The following is a 22373-nucleotide window of genomic DNA, read 5'->3' on the forward strand; positions in this document are numbered from 1 at the left end:
ATATATATATATATATATATATATATATATATATATATATACTTCATTTACTCACACAAATTTAATATACGAAAGTATAGATTTATGCGTAAACTTTAAGTATTTACTTCAAAAGTGCTCAATACGTAGGTAGAGCTAGTTAGTAATTTATAAAATATATATGGCGATTAAGCTACACTGAATATTCTGCGTTTCATCCACTATAGGATTCGTCAGGCTTATGCGCGAATTTTGTGGTTGCTTCTTGTTTTTATATATATTGAGGATTTCTAGTTAGCCAATCAGCTTTCTAGTATCCATCGCGCCCCCTCCTATCAGCCAATGGGCATGCATTTTATCGAACAAAGGATCTGTTTTAGAACTAGGTTAGTGGTTTAAGGTAGATCTTTTCCCTCCTTTTTTTTTTTTTATATATATATATATGAATATACCTATGTGTACACACACACATGCAGACATATATACATATATATATATATACATATATGTGTGATCGTTTATGTATATTCATGTTTATTTAATTTATTTATTTGTCTGTTTTCTATTGTTATTGTTAGTTTTAAAGCTATTTTGTATCGCTATCCTAGAGTAAATTTTATTTTGTGAACACAGTTGTTTGCTATTTCTCGTCTACAGTTTAATAGATTTTGAGGTTCTTTGAAGTACAGGATAGCAAATTTTTCATGGAGGCATAATTTACATGGGTCGTCTAAATGTCTGCACATGGTAGCTTGTCTCATTATTTTCCATTCGACTACCGGCGAATGTCTGCTTTTTTTGAGTTCCCAGTATTTATTCGCTAGTGTTGTTTTTATACGGTGTTTTTTATTTTTGAAGGTACTTTTGTGGTCATAGTATCGGGTTTTAAAATCTAAGGAAGTCATGCCTATGTAATATTTCTTGTTATTCGGGTTTTCTTTCGCAAATATTGTTGCTTGATGAACTACACTTTTTGTTAGACATTTATTTTGGACTGGGCAAATTGTGCGGTGTCTACAATTGCATTTATCTTGTTCGTTATTAGTATTATTATTTATGGTATGGTTGTTCTTGTCCGGGGTTGGTTTGTTATTATTATTATTATTATTATTATTATTATTATTATTATTATTATTATTTCTGCTAGTGTTGGTTTTATTTCTGTCATGGTGTCTACTTTTTTTATTACTTATTTTGTTGTTGTTTACATTGTTTTCATTTAGTATTTTGTTATTATGTGCTTTAATTATCATCTCTAAATTTTCGCAACAACTGTAAGATAACTTCAAGGTATTTTTATTGAAGATTTTGTGTAAGGGGTTGGTTGCGGGAAAGTGTTTTTGAATAAGATCTAGAAATTTTTTGCCAATATTTGCGAAAGAAAACCCGAATAACAAGAAATATTACATAGGCATGACTTCCTTAGATTTTAAAACCCGATACTATGACCACAAAAGTACCTTCAAAAATAAAAAACACCGTATAAAAACAACACTAGCGAATAAATACTGGGAACTCAAAGAAAGCGGACATTCGCCGGTAGTCGAATGGAAAATAATGAGACAAGCTACCACATGCAGACATTTAGACGACCCATGTAAATTATGCCTCCATGAAAAATTTGCTATCCTGTACTTCAAAGAACCTCAAAATCTATTAAACTGTAGACGAGAAATAGCAAACAACTGTGTTCACAAAATAAAACTTACTCTAGGATAGCGATACAAAATAGCTTTAAAACTAACAATAACAATAGAAAACAGACAAATAAATAAATTAAATAAACATGAATATACATAAACGATCACACATATATGTATATATATATATATATATATATATATGTATATATGTGTGCATGTGTGTGTGTACACATAGGTATATTCATATATATATAAAAAAAAAAAAGGAGGGAAAAGATCTACCTTAAACCACTAACCTAGTTCTAAAACAGATCCTTTGTTCGATAAAATGCATGCCCATTGGCTGATAGGAGGGGGCGCGGTGGATACTAGAAAGCTGATTGGCTAACTAGAAATCCTCAACATATATAAAAACAAGAAGCAACCACAAAATTTGCGCATAAGCCTGACGAATCCTACAGTGGATGAAACGCAGAATATTCAGTGTAGCTTAATCGCCATATATATTTTATAAATTACTATATATATATATATATATATATATATATATATATATATATATATATATATATATATATATATATATATATATATATAGGGTAGCCCATAACTTTTTCTTAAATGACTGTATTTAATTAATTCTTTTTTTATTACACAGTTTATATTGTGAAAATTTGTTCTGACTTAATTACGAAAGATAATGTCTCTTAAGTAGCCTCCATTCTCGGCTTTGAAAAGTCGAGCTCTTTCTAAGTTATTCATTATGACAGTTCTTTACATTGGAAGTTGTAGGGAAAGAATTTCCTGCATATGTTTGCCTTAAGTTCTTGGATGCTTCGAGACTTATTTGCATACACTTTGTCTTTAAGATATCCCCAAAGCCAAAAGTCTAGTTCTGTCAAATTAGATGAACGTGGAGGCCATTCAAAATCGAAATTTCAAAAGATTTTTCGATCCTGAAACATCACAGTTAACAACTGCATTGTTGCTCTAGCTGTATGTGCAGTTGCTCCATTTTATTTGCCACCAATACCCTGGCATGTTTACTAACTGAGGTTGAACAAATTCAATAGCATATCTTTTAAGAGGATACTGAACATTGAAATGGCGCATATAAGATCTTTGCATTGCAACATTTGACTGTTCATTTTCAAAGTGAAATTCAATTATCCTCATTCGTTGTTCTGTTGTAAACTTATCTATACAAAAAATTTTCAAAGATTCTATTTTATAATCTTGAAAAGAGAAATTAAAATATATTAATAGAAAAAAAAGTAATTGAATTTTTAAAATGTAAAGTTACGTATGGGCCACCCCGTATATATATATATATATATATATATATATATATATATATATATATATATATATATATATATATATATATATATATATATATAAAGGACTCTTCCCTGAATTTTAATTGCTTCTTAAGACCCTTTATGGTTAAGCCTTAAAAATTAGACATTTTCTAGAATAAATAATATAATGGAATTTGATCAAAATTGGAATAAACATTCTAGATACAAGGTTTAGTAGAATTATATCTTGATTTTAATCTTTGGAAGAAGACATAAATGTCATGCAAAATTTTTCTGTTTGGGGAACAAATTTCACCGTTCTGGGACAGATATTCTTCTAGGATACATATTCGTCTGTGTGTGTGTGTGTGTGTGTGTGTGTGTGTGTGTGTGTGTGTGGAGAGAGAGGAAGAGAGGGAAAGAGAGAAGAGGATGAGGGGGGAGATTTACTTACATAAATTTGTAGAATGGAACTTTGTTGCTGGCGTAGGATTCCATGTAAGAAATCACGTAGCTGATGAGGACGGGGTCGGTGATGCGATTGAGTTCAGCAAAGATGGTGCTCAAAACAGTTTTGTTGCAGGACAATCCCATGACTACTTTGAAAGCTTCAGCACGGACAATAGTGGCTTCTTTGTTATCCAAGAATATGTGTACCAATTCATCGATAATCTGTGAAAATTAAATAAATTAAATAGATGGAATACACAATGTATACAAATCTAGTGATCAATGACTTTTTTGCCTTCCTACTTTCTCTTTTTCACAGAAGAAGCGTTGCGATTTTTTTATCTGTTGTATCGTTACATTTATCGTAGGTGTTCGACTGAGCTCCTATCTATGATCCCTCCATGTAAAATGTCCACAACAACTTCATGTCTAGCTGCAACTGTCAACAGCTTCCCTCACTCTCTATCTACCCAAAACTAAACGAAAATTCCACGAGCAGAGTTTCTTTCCTAGAACTGTCCGTTTGTGGAACACAATATCGTGGGGCTGCTTTCCAGCTGACTACAACATGGTCGTTTCCAAATCTAATGTAAATAAGCTCCTGTTGAGCTGTCTTCGTAAATGATTTAACTCTACCCAACTTCCGCCATCACTGATCGATCAAATGTAAATAAATTCCTGCTCAAATGTTTTTGATTTATAATGACGGTATGACCCTAATGATTTCGACGATCTTTTTTATAAATTACGGTTAAGACAATCAACCAATGAGAAACCTCCATCTTTATGATAAAAATATCGAATTTTGGATTCAATTCAGTTCACTGTCAACCTCTGTCTTGAAACGACTGAATCGTGACTGCATTGATTTTTTGCCTCCATCTTTGTTGTTAAGAATTACTCAACACTCGAGATCGTGACTGCATTGATTTTTTGCCGCCATCTTTGTTGTTAAGAATTACTCAACACTCGAGATCGTGACTGCATTGATTCTTCGCCGATTGATTTACTACCACCATCTTTGTTCAACATAATGTCTCAGCAGTTAACAATATGCATATGATGTAGTCTAAAAAAAATGTAATAGGGTTAAATCCACTGCAAAATGTAACATCCCAACAAACTTGCTGTAATAAAAAAAACAACTGAATCGTGACCGCATTGATTCTTTGCCGCCATCTTTGTTATTAAGAATTACTCAACACTCGAGATCGTGACTGCATTGATTCTTTGCCAATTTGATTTACTGCCGCCATCTTTGTTCAACATAATGTCTCAACACTTAACAGCTCCTATTGAGTCATCCTTTTAAATAACCCAGCCCTACCCAACTTCCACCATCTACCTAGCATTTATTAACCCTTATCTTAGAGTGGCCTCAAGGCTTTCATATGTGGTGAGCCCCCAAGTAAAATTAAAAAAGAAAAAAATTATTAAAACTATTATTAATTTGTTTCTCTGCTGACATCTACATATTATCCCACAACGTTGGTTTAGCATATATCTTTGTATTCAATTTTTACTCATATTTTTTTTTTATTAAAACATAAACAGCATTCATGTTTATGAGGACAGTAGTCACCAGAGAAAAGCAAAACAAAACAAGTGTAAATAATGACAATCTAATATATAAACGACTATATGTCTGTCTGTCTGTCTGTCTTAATATTTTGAAAAAAAAAAAGTAGTTTTTATATTACCAGTATTACATTTGTCAATTTTAACTTTTCTTTCAAAACCAAAAATGTAGACCTGACTATATTAGAAATTATTTTCAACCAGCAATATATTTCCACAGGAAGAATAATAGGTAAATACCGCTAGTCTAATTTATAAACGGCTATATGTCCAGTTGTCTGTCGATCTGTCTGTCTGTCTCCATATTTTCAAACTCTATCTCCTCCGAAACTAAAAGTCACAGAGCGGCACTAGGGGCCTCACATGATTGGATTTTTTTTACAGGGCGTTCTTTTATGGGGTCTTTAGCCGGTTAAAATTGTTTTTAAGGGGTTAAAAATGGGTCACAATTGCAAAAATGGTTAAACATTTTGTACATTCATCTTAGTTTATTTTCAATTTTTAATCAGGTTATATCCGTGGTGCAGTGGTAATGTCACCAGCTTTGATTGCTAGACTTTCGGTTTCGATTCTAGCTGATGGCACCCTAAACACTTTTTTTTTTTACTTTTGAAATCAAGATTCTATAATAATATATATGAAATCTGGACAAATTAAAGTATCATAGTTAAGCGTATTTTACGCCCGGGCAAAGCTGGGCGCCCCCCCCCCCTCCTCCACTAGTGCTACATAAAATTGTTAAAAAAGAAGATTATTAACTTAGGAAAAAATATTGAAATGAAACAGGATTAAATTAATAGCGTACCTTCCAAGGGGTAGCAAAGCGCGGGTTCCTTTTGCTTTGGACGTAGGCCATTTTCAAAATCACGTTTTGTGGCAAAATGTGCTCTTGCATGTCGAGACCAATATTTCCTGCCATGGCAAGATCTAACCTCTTATCACCATCATCACTCTTATGGTATGGCTCGGGCTGCAAAAAACAAAAGAGGGGGATTAAAGAATGTTAACAATGACAATACAATGCAATATAAAACGAATACAAGTCATATGATTGTGATGGAAATAAAATAATGCAAAGTGTTCTTACCGTTTATTTTTACATTATTGCATTAATATCTTCCAGGTAATTAAAACTAATAGACAGAAATTGAGATAATAATAATAATAATAATAATAATAATAATAATAATAATAATAATAATAATAGTTTACCACACACACACACACACACACACACACACACACACATATATATATATATATATATATATATATATATATATATATATATATATATATATATATACTAGCAAAAGTTCCCGTCGTTGACTGGGTTCAAAAACAGCCTACAAAAAATAGACTCTGATTTATGAAAGTATGATAGGTTATGAAAAGGAAGGGTTCTAAAGAGATAGCTTCGAATTTGAGGGTATCAAAACCAAATCAAAATATCATGAAAGTAAACATAAAATAGATAAACCCCATAATTTATTATACTATACCTGTTCACACTGAAACATTTATCACAATATTCTGTGGATCTATATTTAAAAACCTTGTTAAACTTTGTGACATATTTCCATTCTATGGAGGTCAGGTGCGAACGAACACCTCATAATTTTATTATACCATATTTCTTCAAACTGAAACATAATTATCAAAGTATACTTACGCAGATAGATATGAAAAGTCTTTATTAAAGTTTGTGCTTATTTCCATTCTATGGATGCCAGGCGCGAACGCAGACCCCACAATTTTATTATACCATCCCTATTTAAGTTAAAACATATTTATCAAAGTATTATCATGTATATCTATATCAAAAACACTTGTAAAGGTTTTTTTTTAAATTTTAAAATTTTTTATTTCCATACTTTGTGGACCAGGCGCGTTTGCAGACCCCACAATTTTAATGAATCATCATTATGCCAGATCAAACATACCCATTCCTGTGTCTCGATACATCTTCTATCATTATATGTGATCAGTCTTTTATAATAGTCAACCATATAGGAGCCTATTCGTGACCAGACACACACACAGACGTTCAGCTTTATATTATATATATATATATATATATATATATATATATAGGCATCACCACTTATCAAGACCAAGAGGCCACTCGAGGATAAGGGTTAAAGAGTGTACAGTAGAAATTGGACAATATAATAATCGTTAATAATGGAAATTCGGTAAATTTGTTAACTTATATGGAACGGTTGATCAAAAACTTGTTTACGTTAGACTTGAAGACAACCATATTGTAGTCAGGTGGAAAGCAGGAAAACGGAAGATAATTCCACAGGCGTGCAGTTCTAAGAAAAAAGCTTAGTGATAGTGTTTTCTGCTAGACAGGTGTTTCTTGTGAAAGTCTGGCGAGGGGGGGGGGCCATAAATAAAAACGTATGTTATACGTTTAATGTCAAATCACAACGCAAAGATTTTGTAAAATTAGCAAACATTTATCTGCTTAAAATCATTAATAATTTCGATGTAATACGTCTTCTTTAGAATATTTTTCTTCCGTGCCGTTATTCACAGGAAAGAATTTAGTAGTAAAAATCTTCAACGATTATATCTTTTTAATGTCCAGGAGATCACGCTTGGCGCAGGTGGTTTGAAATAGTTAACGATGTGTTCTCTGTGATATATCATGAAGGACACAAACTTAACTATTTTATATATATATATATATATATATATATATATATATATATATATATATATATATATATATGATGATGATGATGATTGCAACGTCTTGTAAGACGAGTGCCAATTTCTCAGACACTTAAAGTCCATGAGACCAAAAATGACTTCCATCGCCACAGAACAATTTTAATAGACAAATGCCTAAGGGAGTATCTGTACACAGATGATGTTACAGAGTCTTAGCTTTGTACAACAGCTAAGTCACTCTCTCGGTTCAAAATGTTGAGATCCAGCAACAAACAAGAGCAAGATAGCCAACAACAAGTTAAACTGCAGACCAGCTTAATGCGGGTACTGGTCTCCCGCTTTATGCTTTTTTAAATCAGAGATTTGCTTCTCCTAGACAGACAGACAGACACTTTTACTTATATATATATATATATATATATATATATATATATATATATATATATAAAAGTAAAAGTGTCTGTCTGCCTGTCTGTCTGTCTGTGTACATTTCCCTATGCAATAACTCTGTTAATGTTTAGTCGACAAACTCGAAATTTGATATACAGGGTACTGAGATTTGGGAAAATCGATGTGACTGGATTTCAGCCAGAAATTTAGCGATTAAAGGGTCAACGTTCAATGATTTGGCTTTTGAGAACTTTACCAAACTCCTCCGACAATTTTGGTCTAAACACTTGAAATTTTACATATAGGTTCCTTGGACATGGATCTAACTTAATAACTTTATTTAAGCTCAAAACAATAAATTTTAAGGGGATCAAAGTTTAAAAAATTGACCGCTTTTTTTTTCTTCTTTTTTTTTTGCTCAACATACACCTCCAAATACCCGGGCAACGCCGGGCTGAAATGCTAGTATATATATATATATATATATATATATATATATATATATATATATATATATATATATATATATATAAACAAACATTGTTAAAGACAATAGAGAGCTTTTGTTTAGTTATACCTTTTGTTTTGTTTTATTTTTTGTTTTTTTTTTTCAATTTTTCTGATGATGGTTTTTGTGTATAGATAAACGTATAAATAAGTATCCCATAGTTAGATTTGTCTCTTCGAAGTATATCACGATTTTATTGCTTTTGGTCTTTCGTCCGCGCAGCCAAATCTTACACATTCCTGACGATGTCTTGCCGAAAGACGAAAAGCAACAAAAATTTATACCTTAGATCTATACCAAAAAAAAAATCATCAGAAAAATTGAAAAAAAAAAAAGGTGTAGCTAAATAAAAGCTTTCTGCTGTCTTTAAAAATGCTTGTTTAAATGAAAAAAAAGCTGCCTAAATATGCTCAATATATATATATATATATATATATATATATATATATATATATATATATTCCTATAAATTCGTTTTTCTTTTGGGTGTATTGATATTCATATTAAAAAAAACCTTTTCTACTTATTTAAAAAGAAAATACAATTTCGTTATATATGGGTTGTGGAATTGCATCCATCTGCAAAAGATCTAGCTAATTTGCATATTCTTTTAAACATTCATTTTAATTAATTTCCTATTAGTTGTTTTCGGTTTTCTTATGGGGTGATCATCTTTATTTAACTATTACGTGTAATTATATTCATGCAGATATTCTACATGATTTATACTTGCGTAATATTTGCGTAAAACGTTTACAGGAAACACAAAATTGTTTCCATATATATTTATATATACGTATATATTTTTGTTGCACAGATTTTGCCTACCAAACTCCTCCTAGAGTTTTTGGTCTACGGACATAAAATTTCATATATAAGATGTTTGAATCCATGCAAAACTTTATATTTGGGTTTTAGCCTGGAAAAATCCGTGCAAAAGTGTGAAAATTAAAAAAAAATGAAATTTGCCAGGTGAAGGTCGAATGCCGCCATTACGAATGCATAATGTAGTTAATATTGGTTCATGTTTTAATTTTTAGCCTTGCAGTAAACATGTTTTCATAGCCCAGTCATTTATGGCAGAGGCAAAATAAATTGTGAGCTGAACGTTTTGGTTTCGATTCTCAATGGTGGCGCATGAGTCTTTTTTTTTTTAATCATTATTATATATTGCATCCAATCTATCTATCTATCTATCTACATCTATAAAAGTGTAAATGTCTGTCTGTCTTTTCTCTATGGTAATTAAGGAAGACTATTATACAGAAATACATTACTTTACATATTCACACTTTTTAATATATACATATGCACATAACCTTATGGACAGTGTATAGGGCCCGAGCAAAGCCGGGCGGAACTGCTAGTATATATATAAAAGTGAACTTGTCTGTCTGTGTATCTGTGTACATTTCCCTACGCAATAGCTCTGTCAATTTTTCGTCTACAGACTCGAAATTTGATATACAGGGTACTGAGGTTAGGGAAAATCGATGTGACTGGATTTCAGCCAGAAATTTAGCGATTAAGGGGTCAAAGTTCAACGATTTGGCTTTTGAGAACTCTACAAAACTCCTCCGACAATTTTGGGTCTAAACACTTGAAATTTTATATATATATGTCCCATAGTTAGATTTGTCTCTTCGAAGTATATCGCGATTTTATTGCTTTTGGTCTTTCGTCCGCGCAGCCAAATCTTACACATTCCTGACGATGTCTTGCCGAAAGACGAAAAACAACAAAAATTTATACCTTAGATCTATAAAAAAAAAATCATCAGAAAAATTGAAAAAAAAAAAAAACCCTCCGAAACCTCTTTTACATACCTATCCCACACAATGCTTCAAGCAAACTACATATCAACCATATATATATATATATATATATATATATATATATATATATATATATATATATATATATATATATATATATATATATTGAGAAGAATGTTATTGTTATTTGGTTCTGTTTTCTTTTAGATTTTGAACGTTTTTTGGACATGTATATTGAACGTCAGTATTTATAAAATTTATGATTCATTGTATGACTTAGAAAAAAAACCCTGCTTCAGTACATGTGTAAATACTTATAATATCTTGTATGACTTTTTTTTAAAACTTGTTTTGAAAAATGTTTTCAGTCGCCGAAATTTTTCTATCTATTTATCTATCTATCTATCTAATCTATATATATATATATATATATATATATATATATATATATATATATATATATATATATATACATACTTATTTTATCATGTCTATAACTAGCTTTATGTCTATATGTGTGTCTATGTGTGCGTGCATCGTAGCTCTGTATATATATATATATATATATATATATGATCTATTAAAAAAGTTTATATATATATATATGATCTATTAAAAAAGTTTATATATATATATATATATATATATATATATATAGGTATAAAAGTTTATATATATATATATATATATATATATATATATATATATATATATATATATATAGGTGAAATGTAAAAATAGGAGGCATTACTTTTGGAACGCCATATATATATGTATATGGCGTTCCAAAAGTAATGCCTCCTATTTTTACATTTCACCTGAATGGATCAGAGAGGATTGCAAATTGCATTATTATGAGACTGAATTTATGCATTCATGACATTAAAGTTTCATTTCTCTGTTGCAGATATTGACGGTATGAGACTATAAGAAATCCACCTTTGTCATGGACATGCGTCAGAAGCAGAGATGCATTATTGAGTTCCTCCATGAGGAAAAATTAAACTGATCAACATTCACCGGCGCTTGTTAAATGTTCAATGCAGTTAATATTAGTACAGTTAATCGATTTCAAAGTGGCGACAAAGATCTGAGTGACAAAGCATGCTATGTACTTTTACGACCGAGGCATCAAAAGAGGCTGGCAAAAGTGCATGGAGAATGATGGTGACTATGTAGAAAATAACTTCTGGAGCACAAAAGTCACTCGTTTTAATGATATTACTCTATTAAATTGTTTTAATGGTATTAGTCCATTAAATCGTTTTAATGGTACCTCTCTATTAAATAGAAAGCTACGAAGTAATTTTGTAAAGAGGAATTTTTGCAGTCATTTTATTATATATGGAAATTATAGAATGGCTTTTGATGTAAAGAATACTGCTTTAAGATTTTTTAGGCCGATGAACTGACTTTGATAGAAAGTGGTTGAGAAGAGAATAAATTTAATTTCGTAAGTATTATTTCATCTTTTGATTAAAGTGGGGTTTTTTTTATATCAGATTTATTGTTTTATTATTGTATTATTTTGTTATTTTATGGTTTTATTATTTTATGATTGTATTAGTTTGTTATTTTATTATTTTTTGTTATTCTATTGCTTTTGTCACTTTATTATTTTAATTGTTTTATTGTTTTGTTATTTTATTTTGTTATTTTATTATTTTGTTATTTTATTATTTTAGTTGTTTTATTGTTTTGTTATTTTATTATTTTATTATTCTATTATTTTGTTATTTTATTATTATTATTTTATTTTGTTATTTTATTGTTTTGTTATTTTATTGTGTTATTTTATTATTTTGTTATTTTTTTATTTTATTATTTTAATTGTATTATTGCTTTGCTATTTTATTATTCTATTATTTTATTTTTCTATTATTTTGTTATTTTATTATTTTTTTAATTTTCATTTTAATGTTTTGTGATTTTATTGTTTTGCTATTTTATTGTTTTGTTATTTTATTTTGTTATTTTATTATTTTATTATTTTTTGTTTTATTATTTTAATTGTTTTATTGTTTTGCTATTTTATTATTCTTTTATTTTTATTTTTCTATTATTTTGTTATTTTATTATTTTTTTATTTTTCATTTTAATGTTTTGTGATTTTATTGTTTTGCTATTTTATTGTTTTGTTATTTTATTATTTTGTTATTTTATTGTTTAGTTATTTTATTTTGTAATTTTATTATTTTGTTATTTTATTATTTTAATTGTTTTATTGTTTTGTTATTTTATTATTTTATTATTCTATTATTTTTTTATGTTATTATTTTTTATTTTATTGTTTTGTTATTTTATTGTTTTGTTATTTGTTATTTTATTGTTTTGTTATTTTTTATTTTATTGTTTTCTTATTTTATTGTTTTCTTATTTTATTGTTTTCTTATTTTATTGTTTTTTTATTCTATTGTTTTGTTATTTTATTATTTTTTATTTTATTGTTTTGTTATTTTATTATTCTATTATTTTTTTATTTTTTTGTTTTTTATTTTATTGTTTTGTTATTTTATTGTTTTCTTATTTTATTGTTTTTTATTCTATTGTTTTTTTATGTTATTATTTTTTATTTTATTGTTTTGTTATTTTATTGTTTTGTTATTTTATTGTTTTGTTATTTTATTGTTTTCTTATTTTATTGTTTTCTTATTTTATTGTTTTTTATTCTATTGTTTTGTTATTTTATTGTTTTGTTATTTTTTATTTTATTGTTTTTTTATTTTATTGTTTTGTTATTTTTTATTTTATTGTTTTCTTATTTTATTGTTTTCTATTTTATTGTTTTGTTATTTTATTATTGTTTATTTTATTGTTTTGTTATTTTATTATTCTATTATTTTTTTATTTTTTGTTTTTTATTTTATTGTTTTGTTATTTTATTGTTTTGTTATTTTATTGTTTTCTATTTTATTGTTTTTTATTCTATTGTTTTTTTATGTTATTATTTTTTATTTTATTGTTTTGTTATTTTATTGTTTTCTTATTTTATTGTTTTCTTATTTTATGTTTTTTATTTTATTGTTTTTTATTCTATTGTTTTGTTATTTTATTGTTTTTTATTCTATTGTTTTGTTATTTTATTATTCTATTATATTTTTATTTTTTTGTTTTTTATTTTATTGTTTTGTTATTTTATTGTTTTCTTATTTTATTGTTTTTTATTCTATTGTTTTTTTATGTTATTATTTTTTATTTTATTGTTTTGTTATTTTATTGTTTTGTTATTTTATTGTTTTGTTATTTTATTGTTTTCTTATTTTATTGTTTTCTTATTTTATTGTTTTTTATTCTATTGTTTTGTTATTTTATTGTTTTGTTATTTTATTGTTTTGTTATTTTATTGTTTTCTTATTTTATTGTTTTTTATTCTATTGTTTTTTATTCTATTGTTTTGTTATTTTATTGTTTTGTTATTTTTTATTTTATTGTTTTTTTATTTTATTGTTTTGTCTATTTTTTATTTTATTGTTTTCTTATTTTATTGTTTTCTATTTTATTGTTTTGTTATTTTATTGTTTTTTATTTTATTATTTTTTATTTTATTGTTTTTTATTCTATTGTTTTGTTATTTTATTATTTTTTATTTTATTGTTTTGTTATTTTATTATTCTATTATTTTTTTATTTTTTGTTTTTATTTTATTGTTTTGTTATTTTATTGTTTTGTTATTTTATTGTTTTCTATTTTATTGTTTTTTATTCTATTGTTTTTTTATGTTATTATTTTTTATTTTATTGTTTTCTTATTTTATTGTTTTCTTATTTTATTGTTTTCTTATTTTATGTTTTTTATTTTATTGTTTTTTATTCTATTGTTTTGTTATTTTATTGTTTTTTATTTTATTGTTTTGTTATTTTATTATTCTATTATATTTTTATTTTTTTGTTTTTTATTTTATTGTTTTGTTATTTTATTGTTTTCTTATTTTATTGTTTTTTATTCTATTGTTTTTTTATGTTATTATTTTTTATTTTATTGTTTTGTTATTTTATTGTTTTGTTATTTTATTGTTTTGTTATTTTATTGTTTTCTTATTTTATTGTTTTCTTATTTTATTGTTTTTTATTCTATTGTTTTGTTATTTTATTGTTTTGTTATTTTTTATTTTATTGTTTTTTTATTTTATTGTTTTGTTATTTTTTATTTTATTGTTTTCTTATTTTATTGTTTTCTATTTTATTGTTTTGTTATTTTATTATTTTTTATTTTATTGTTTTGTTATTTTATTATTCTATTATTTTTTTATTTTTTGTTTTTTATTTTATTGTTTTGTTATTTTATTGTTTTGTTATTTTATTGTTTTCTATTTTATTGTTTTTTATTCTATTGTTTTTTTATGTTATTAATTTTTATTTTATTGTTTTGTTATTTTATTGTTTTCTTATTTTATTGTTTTCTTATTTTATGTTTTTTATTTTATTGTTTTTTATTTTATTGTTTTCTTATTTTATTGTTTTCTTATTTTATGTTTTTTATTTTATTGTTTTTTATTCTATTGTTTTGTTATTTTATTGTTTTTTATTTTATTGTTTTGTTATTTTATTATTCTATTATTTTTTTATTTTTTTGTTTTTTATTTTATTGTTTTGTTATTTTATTGTTTTGTTATTTTATTGTTTTCTATTTTATTATTTTTTTATTCTATTATTTTGTTATTTTATTATTTTGTTATTTTATTGTTTTGTTATTTTATTATTTTTTATTTTTTTATTTTGTTATTTTATTGTTTTGTTATTTTATTGTTGTTTGATTTTATTGTTTTGTTATTTTATTATTTTATTATTTTTGTTATTTTATTGTTTTGTTATTTTATTGGTTTGTTATTTTATTATTTTGTTATTTTATTATTTCTTTATTCTATTATTTTATTAATTTATTATTTTATTATTTTATTACTGATCTTTTCTCTTGTTTTTGTTCCTGTTTCTAACAATCTCTGATCTGCCATTTTTCTATGCATTTTTGTCCGAATTCTCTTTGATTACTCACTCAATCTTTTTGATGAAGGTGGGATATGGATTGCCCATAGTTGCTGCCTATTTTTCCAGAAACGTGTACAATTTATTCTTTTCTGAAATTATTATTAAATCATAGAATAAGATAACATTCATTAAATGCTCTAAAGAATTTTAATATTTAATATATTAAATATTTAGCTTCATCTTTGCTTGTGGAAATTTATTTCTATTCGAATTAATCTGAATCACTATATACATGTGTACAATTAACCCTTACACATGGCAATAAGGGATGGTAATGAAAATTCTTTTTTTTTTCTTTCTCTCTTACAGATAAAAAAAGGATTCGTAGAATTTTAATGCTTGCTTTTAAATTTATCATTTCCTACATAATTTTACCGCCCTTGTGTTATCGTTTATCTTCTTATTGAAGACTAGCAGGGGTCCCCAACGTTGCCCGGAGTGTGGGGGGGTTTTATTGTAAAGGTACTAAGCAACGGAGCCCTAAAAAAAATGTTTAAACACTTCCTGTAGAAAATTACAATAGTAGCGAGTACCCATGTGAGGAGAAAAAAAATAAAGTGGCAGGCAGGCAGACAGGCTCGAACCTGTAATGCTAAGAGGAAAAGGAAGTGAAAAAAAGCAAATGGTTTAGTCATCGCGCCCACTGCTACATTCGATGTTGACAGCGTTCAAAATAAGACTAGTCATTGCAAGGCGCATGATGACTGCAAAAATGTCGACGAAAAAAGTGACCCCTTCTTGTAAAAAACGGCCCAATTAACGGTGAAAGCATTAATGTTTTTGGCTAATTTTCAGATATTTGTCATCTGAGAGACTGACCTTTCAAGCGATACCAATTTTGTCAGTGTTATTCGCGTGTGTCGAAAATTTTTGGCAGGCATACAACCACACACACACACGCACACACACATACGCACACACACACACATACACACACACACACACACATTTTGCCTTTTATAGATATAGAAGATAAAGATATTTTTTTCTTCACCTTTACGATATGAGCGTTCCTTCTGATCAAAATGCTCAAGGCCAAGTAGGAGACAGTAGCACAAAGGGGACATTCCTTCTTAATGGACTGGATAAACTCCTGAAAACAAATAAAATTTTTACATTTAAAATTCATATGAAAAACAAAATTACATTATCCGATATCATACAATTACAATAGTAGTCATTTTCACAAAAAAAAAATAATAATAATAATAACATAATAATAATTAAAATGCTGCATCTCCTCCTCTATCCCCCATTGCCCCATCACCGCCCCTCCCCAAAAAAGTGATGCCAAATAATCGAGCAGGGTCAAGGAGGATGGAAAAACCGAGGAGAGAGCACTGATCAGACCTCCACTGAACAAGTGCGAAAAGAACTGGGACTTTCGGGAGGCTTATTGCCCCTCAAATCCCAGTGGAGATAAGTAACCACTGCCAGCGAGAAATCAATGGTAAGCGGCTGTTGCGATAACGTAAATTTATTTGCAAATGTTATCAAAAGGTGGAGAGTACTGGAAAATCTGGGCAGACTTGTTGTCACTCAGCTTCCAGGGAACGCCACAGGTTGTTTTCAAGGAGAGATCTTTGATGAACTGTGTGAAAGTTCCTTGTGAGCCAATAATAACAATAATAATAATAATAATAATAATAATAATAATAATAATAATAATAATAATAATGGAGATAAATGTTTCATTTTATGAAAATAATTGCACACACTTAAAAAAAAAAAAAGGCTATTTTTTATCAGAATAATAATTATTTACATTCAAACAATTATCTACGCTTCATTACAATGGACATTTATTGTTAATTTACGCTAAGCTACATAAAAATAAATGAACAAAGTCACTACATTTGTCGTGAGTTTATTGAACGAAAAGAAAAATTCTTTGTCAGGGATCTACGGAAAAATTTATCTTTAGTTGACCTTTTTTTTTTTTTACATATCGAAGCCACTCGAGGATAAGGGTTAAAGAGTGTACAGTAGAAATTGGGCAATATAGTAATCATTAATAATGGAAATTCGACAACTAAATGTGTTCGTTTACTAGCCAAATAGAAAAATTACTACCAAAATCCACATGATTTTTGGAATATGACATCTTCGTTCTGTGACGAGTATATACATCATAAAGATTTTTTGTATTTTTTTAAATAAGTGCAATTCTAAATATGCACCAAATTTTATGCTGAATTCGAATTTCTTGAGATGTTTTTAAACAGCCTTCGTATATATAAAGTATATTGTTCTATTAAACCTTTTATTGTTTAAATAATTTGACTTGATTCGATTTATTAAAAAAAAAAAAATAAATAAAGATAAATAAGACATTTTTCACTCAATACTGAGCTTTGGCAGATTGTCGGTTAAAAAAAACATACAATTGCCGAAAGACAAGTGTTTTATTATTTCTAGTTTCCACTTAGAAAAATCACTTGTAAATATGACAATTTCACTCGCAACGTAAAGCCCTGTGTGCATGCATCATAAATTTTTTTTTTTTTTTTACTGATTATTATTATATGGGGGATCTATTCGAGTTAAAATATATTCAGAAATAAACATTTTATATCAGGAAATGCACACTTCAAATATGCAAACAATAGCTAAAGAATAACAAGTTATCCAAAATGGTGTCTCTTTAGAGCTATATTAGATGACTTATATATATATATATATATATATATATATATATATATATATATATATATATAAGGTTTACGTATTTAAAGCATGTATTTCTAAATACAAAATTTAACGATTTTTATACATAAAACATACTTATCAAAGTATTATTATGTACATCTATATCAAAAACACTTGTAAACGTTTTTGTTTTTTTTTAATTTTTAAATTTTTAAATTTTTTATTTCCATACTTTGTTGACAAGGCGTGAACGCAGACCCCACAATTTTAATGAACCACCGTTCTGCAGGATCAAAATACCCTTTCCTGTGTCTCGATACATCTTCTATCATTATATGTAATCAGTTTTTTAAAATAGTCAACCATATAGGAGCCTATTCGTGACCAGACACACACACAGACGTTCAGCTTTATATATATATATATATATATATATATATATATATATATATATATCAAATCAGATTTTTCCTTCAACTTTGTAACAGGGTGCACCTTTCATAGCGTAATAGCCTTGTTTATTTATACTTACATGGATAGCTATGAAGGTTTTTATGTCAGAGACTTCAGAGATTTTGGATGAAAGGAGCATGTATACTGGGACACAGCTAACAGGAATTTTTTTGCTCTTGGTGGCGTTTATCAAGACTTCCAAAGCATAGTGGGATTCTTGTGTGGAGATCATGCTGTAGAATACGTTCCTGAAAAAAATACAAAAGTATACATGAATAAAACCGAACGATGACGTCATATGTCCGCATCCTTCAAGGAGACAGAATAACAAACTCATTTGTAAAAATCGTCCAAAAATACTGTGCATTTATGGAAAGTAGTTTTACAGGTGGACACCGTATCTTCATAACTATCAATGTCCATCGTCCAGTTGTTGTTGTTGTTAAGAAAGTTGGACTTCGGCATAGAGCTCACAAAGATCACGCCTCATGATTGTCTAGTCTGCATAAAGTCTTCCTGATTAATCAGAGACATTTGGCTTCTGAATTTTTGTTACGAGGATTGATTATTCATCTTGTTTGGATTCTTCGGACTACTGTTCTCATCTTGAGTGTTATTTTCACAATGACTTGCAGGCTCATGGTATAGTGGATAAAATACTTGGTAAAATTCAGTTGGAAGTTACACTCTTCTGGGCGTCGAAGGTTCAATCCGCAGTGCATGTGCCACTCATAACATAATTGTGAATTACTTAGGACTTCTACACAGTCACGGCTGCCGGAACGAAAGCAAGCTACCACAATGGATTAAATAAGTGGTTCCATTCGAAATTCCGTGCAGATTCCCAAGTTCGACAGAAAGATTCCCGAGTTTGATAGGAACATTCCCGAGTTCAACAAGATACGCCTGAAGAAAGTTGGAGATTACATTGATCACAACATTGTGAAAATAATGCTCAAGATGAAAACAGTACTTCAATGAATCCAAATAATCACAGATATTTATTATCCTGCAAGATTGCTAGTGTTTTTCTTCCCCAATGCTGAGAGCAGCAAAGTTCAGCAGTTGCATTCAAGGTTGGCGAAAGTTTAGTCTAGAACCCACAAAGGAATGGCACAGAAGCCACTCTCATTCTGTTGAAATAGTCTGGTCTTGTTCGTCAAAAACAAGCTTTGTTATAATAAGACAATATCAGGCTGCTTTTTCTTTTTTTTTTTTTTTTTTGTTACATTAATGCCAAACAAGGAACATTGCAACTAAGACATAAGGGGCTACTGTGAATTAAGGACCAGATTTATAGGGATATTCTTAGTAGGGAGTTGTGCAATGATATATTTGTTCACATTACATTTAAATTCTGTGTTACACAAACGTATGCAGATTTTCAAAATTGAAGAAAATGTCTACCATTTTTAGTAGGGACAGGTAATGAAAATGATTATCTAGATCCAAAGAAAAATGATTAACAAATGATTTATAAAAAACAAAAACACGTTTGAGAAAGGCCTTGTATGGTTGAAAGCTTCACATTCGTTTCTTTAAAATAAATAATTTGTTTATTTATTTATTTTTTTTTTTGTTGGATTTTTTTTTTTCGCATATTAGAAGGGTTTTGTTTAAGATGGTCACTGGTTATCGACTATTTTCGTTCTTAAAATGAAGAGTGATAAAGTAAGCTAAGTGACTTCAAAATCTATAACATAACACAAGCACACACACACAAACGCACACACAAGCACGCAAACACACACACAAACACACACACAAACACGCAAACACACACACACACACACAAGCACATACAAACACACACACACACACAAACACACACAAACATAAACAAACACACAAACACACACACACACAAACATACACACAAACACAAACACACACACAAACACACACACACAAGCACACACAAGCACACACAAACACACACACACAAACAAACACACACAAACATAAACAAACACACAAACACACACAAGCACACACAAACACAAACTCAAACGCACACACACACACACAAACACAAACATGCACACACACACGCAAACACACACACGAACACACACGCAAACACACACACAAACACACACGCACAAAAACACACAAACACAAACATGCATACACACACACAAATACACACACAAACACACACACACATACAAGCACACACATACAGTTCCTTTCATATAATAGTAGAGATTAATAATTAAGCACACACACACACAAGCACACACACACACACACACACACAAATGAACACACACACACAAACACACCCACACAAATACACACACACACAAACACACACACAAACACGCACACACACAAACACACATGAACACACACACATAAACACATACACAAACACACACACACATAAACACACAAACACACACACACACAAACACACACACAAACACACACACACACAAACACACATAAACACACACACAAACACACACACACACACAAACACACACAAACACACACACACACACACACACAGTTCCTTTCATATAATAATAGAGATTAATACTGCAAATTTCATTCAAATTCGATAATTTTGTTTTTTTTGGTGGATTTTTTTTTCAATCAGATCTTCCCTGTTAATAATAAAGCAAAATTTACTTTAACTCTACTTACCGGTCCCTAATCTTAAAACACTCTAATCAACTACGCAAACTTGTAACTTTTATAAACCCTTCAATCATGCAAACCGTATTTCCGCACTGTATGATCCTATTTACTTGTCTTCCCATCAGAGCAGAGTTAAATACAACGTTGTTTTTTGTTTGTTTGCTTTTTTTTTTTTTTTCAATACGGGATAATCTTTAAAAAGGGGCATTAAATTTTGAAAATAAAAACTATTTCTTTAATTGTCTCAGTCTAAACTGGTTTCTCTCTTTCAGCGACTAAGGAGAGAAAAATGATGAAATGTTGTAGGGATTTACTTCCTTCGCACTACTGGAAGATGTTACACAAGGTGGGGAAACTAAAACCAGTACCCCTAAAGGAGGAGCACTCTGACCTTGCAAAATTCTCGTGGGTATTCCCCACTAGAGGCGCCTCAGGTAGTAATCAATAAACTTACTCCACCCGAAAGACAGGAGGCAACGACCTGAGAAAGTGGACTTTCTACATCCACTCAGAATCCTACCTCAGTCTGACAGATGTATGATCATTTCCTACTTAAAAATGACCAAGACTCCATAGACTGTTTCAAAGATATATTCTTGACTGGCATGACAACAGATACTATACTTTGACCCTAGCCAGTGGGTCTTGCTCCTGTGCACAGCATGTGTTTGCTTTATTTTAAGTTTTTGGGAGGCCAACTTGAGGAAACATAACCCCCTTCCCAACTTTAGCTGAAAAAAACTCTGATTTTGATGAAATTTTAACCACTTTTTTTGTTTGTTTTTATTGTTGTTGCCTACCATTTTCTGACCGCCGTCTCTTTTTTTTTTTTTTTTTTTTTTTTACCATTTTTTGATTCGCAAATAAAAAAGAGGAAAGAAAGATGAAAATGGAGAAAAAGCTATTTAGGGAATTCTGACACTAACCTTTCAGCATTGGTTTCAAGATGTTCCTCAACAGACGTGATCAAAAGTTCGTTGGCAGAGAGCATATCGAAGAGAGCAACAATGTTCTCTTCTCTTCTGGGTTCACCCTTTATGCTCACGATGGCACGGATGAGTTTCACAGCCTGTCAATAGAGAAAAGAGCATATAGCAAAAAACAAATGTAAAAAATGTCACGTTCCTAGGTCCAGTCTAAAAGTATATATATATATATATATATATATATATATATATATATATATAAAAGTGAACGTGTTTGTGCGTGTGTGTCTCTGTGTCTGTGTACATTTCCCTATGCAATAACTCTGTCAATTTTTAGTCTACAGACTCGAAATTTGATATACAGGGTACTGAGATTTGGGAAAAATCTATGTGATCAGTCTTCGGCCA

At 28.8% G+C, this 22373-nt stretch overlaps 1 protein-coding gene across 1 annotated transcript in view; it reads right to left on the reverse strand.

The window, feature by feature from the left end:
- LOC145280365 (uncharacterized) overlaps positions 1-22373 on the reverse strand; it is a 171919-nt gene that overhangs the window by 107694 nt on the left and 41852 nt on the right. The window contains exons 8-12 of the mRNA XM_080132136.1: positions 21966-22108; positions 18473-18641; positions 16286-16384; positions 5757-5921; positions 3378-3595 (exon numbers count right to left, since the gene is read on the reverse strand). Coding sequence (XP_079988262.1) covers positions 3378-3595; positions 5757-5921; positions 16286-16384; positions 18473-18641; positions 21966-22108 — 794 coding nt within the window. The remainder of the gene's footprint in view (positions 1-3377; positions 3596-5756; positions 5922-16285; positions 16385-18472; positions 18642-21965; positions 22109-22373) is intronic.

Source organism: Euprymna scolopes, chromosome 7 (genome assembly GCF_053919585.1).
Source record: "Euprymna scolopes isolate OS-2025 chromosome 7, ASM5391958v1, whole genome shotgun sequence".
In the NCBI taxonomy this organism is placed as follows: Eukaryota; Metazoa; Mollusca; class Cephalopoda; order Sepiida; family Sepiolidae; genus Euprymna; species Euprymna scolopes.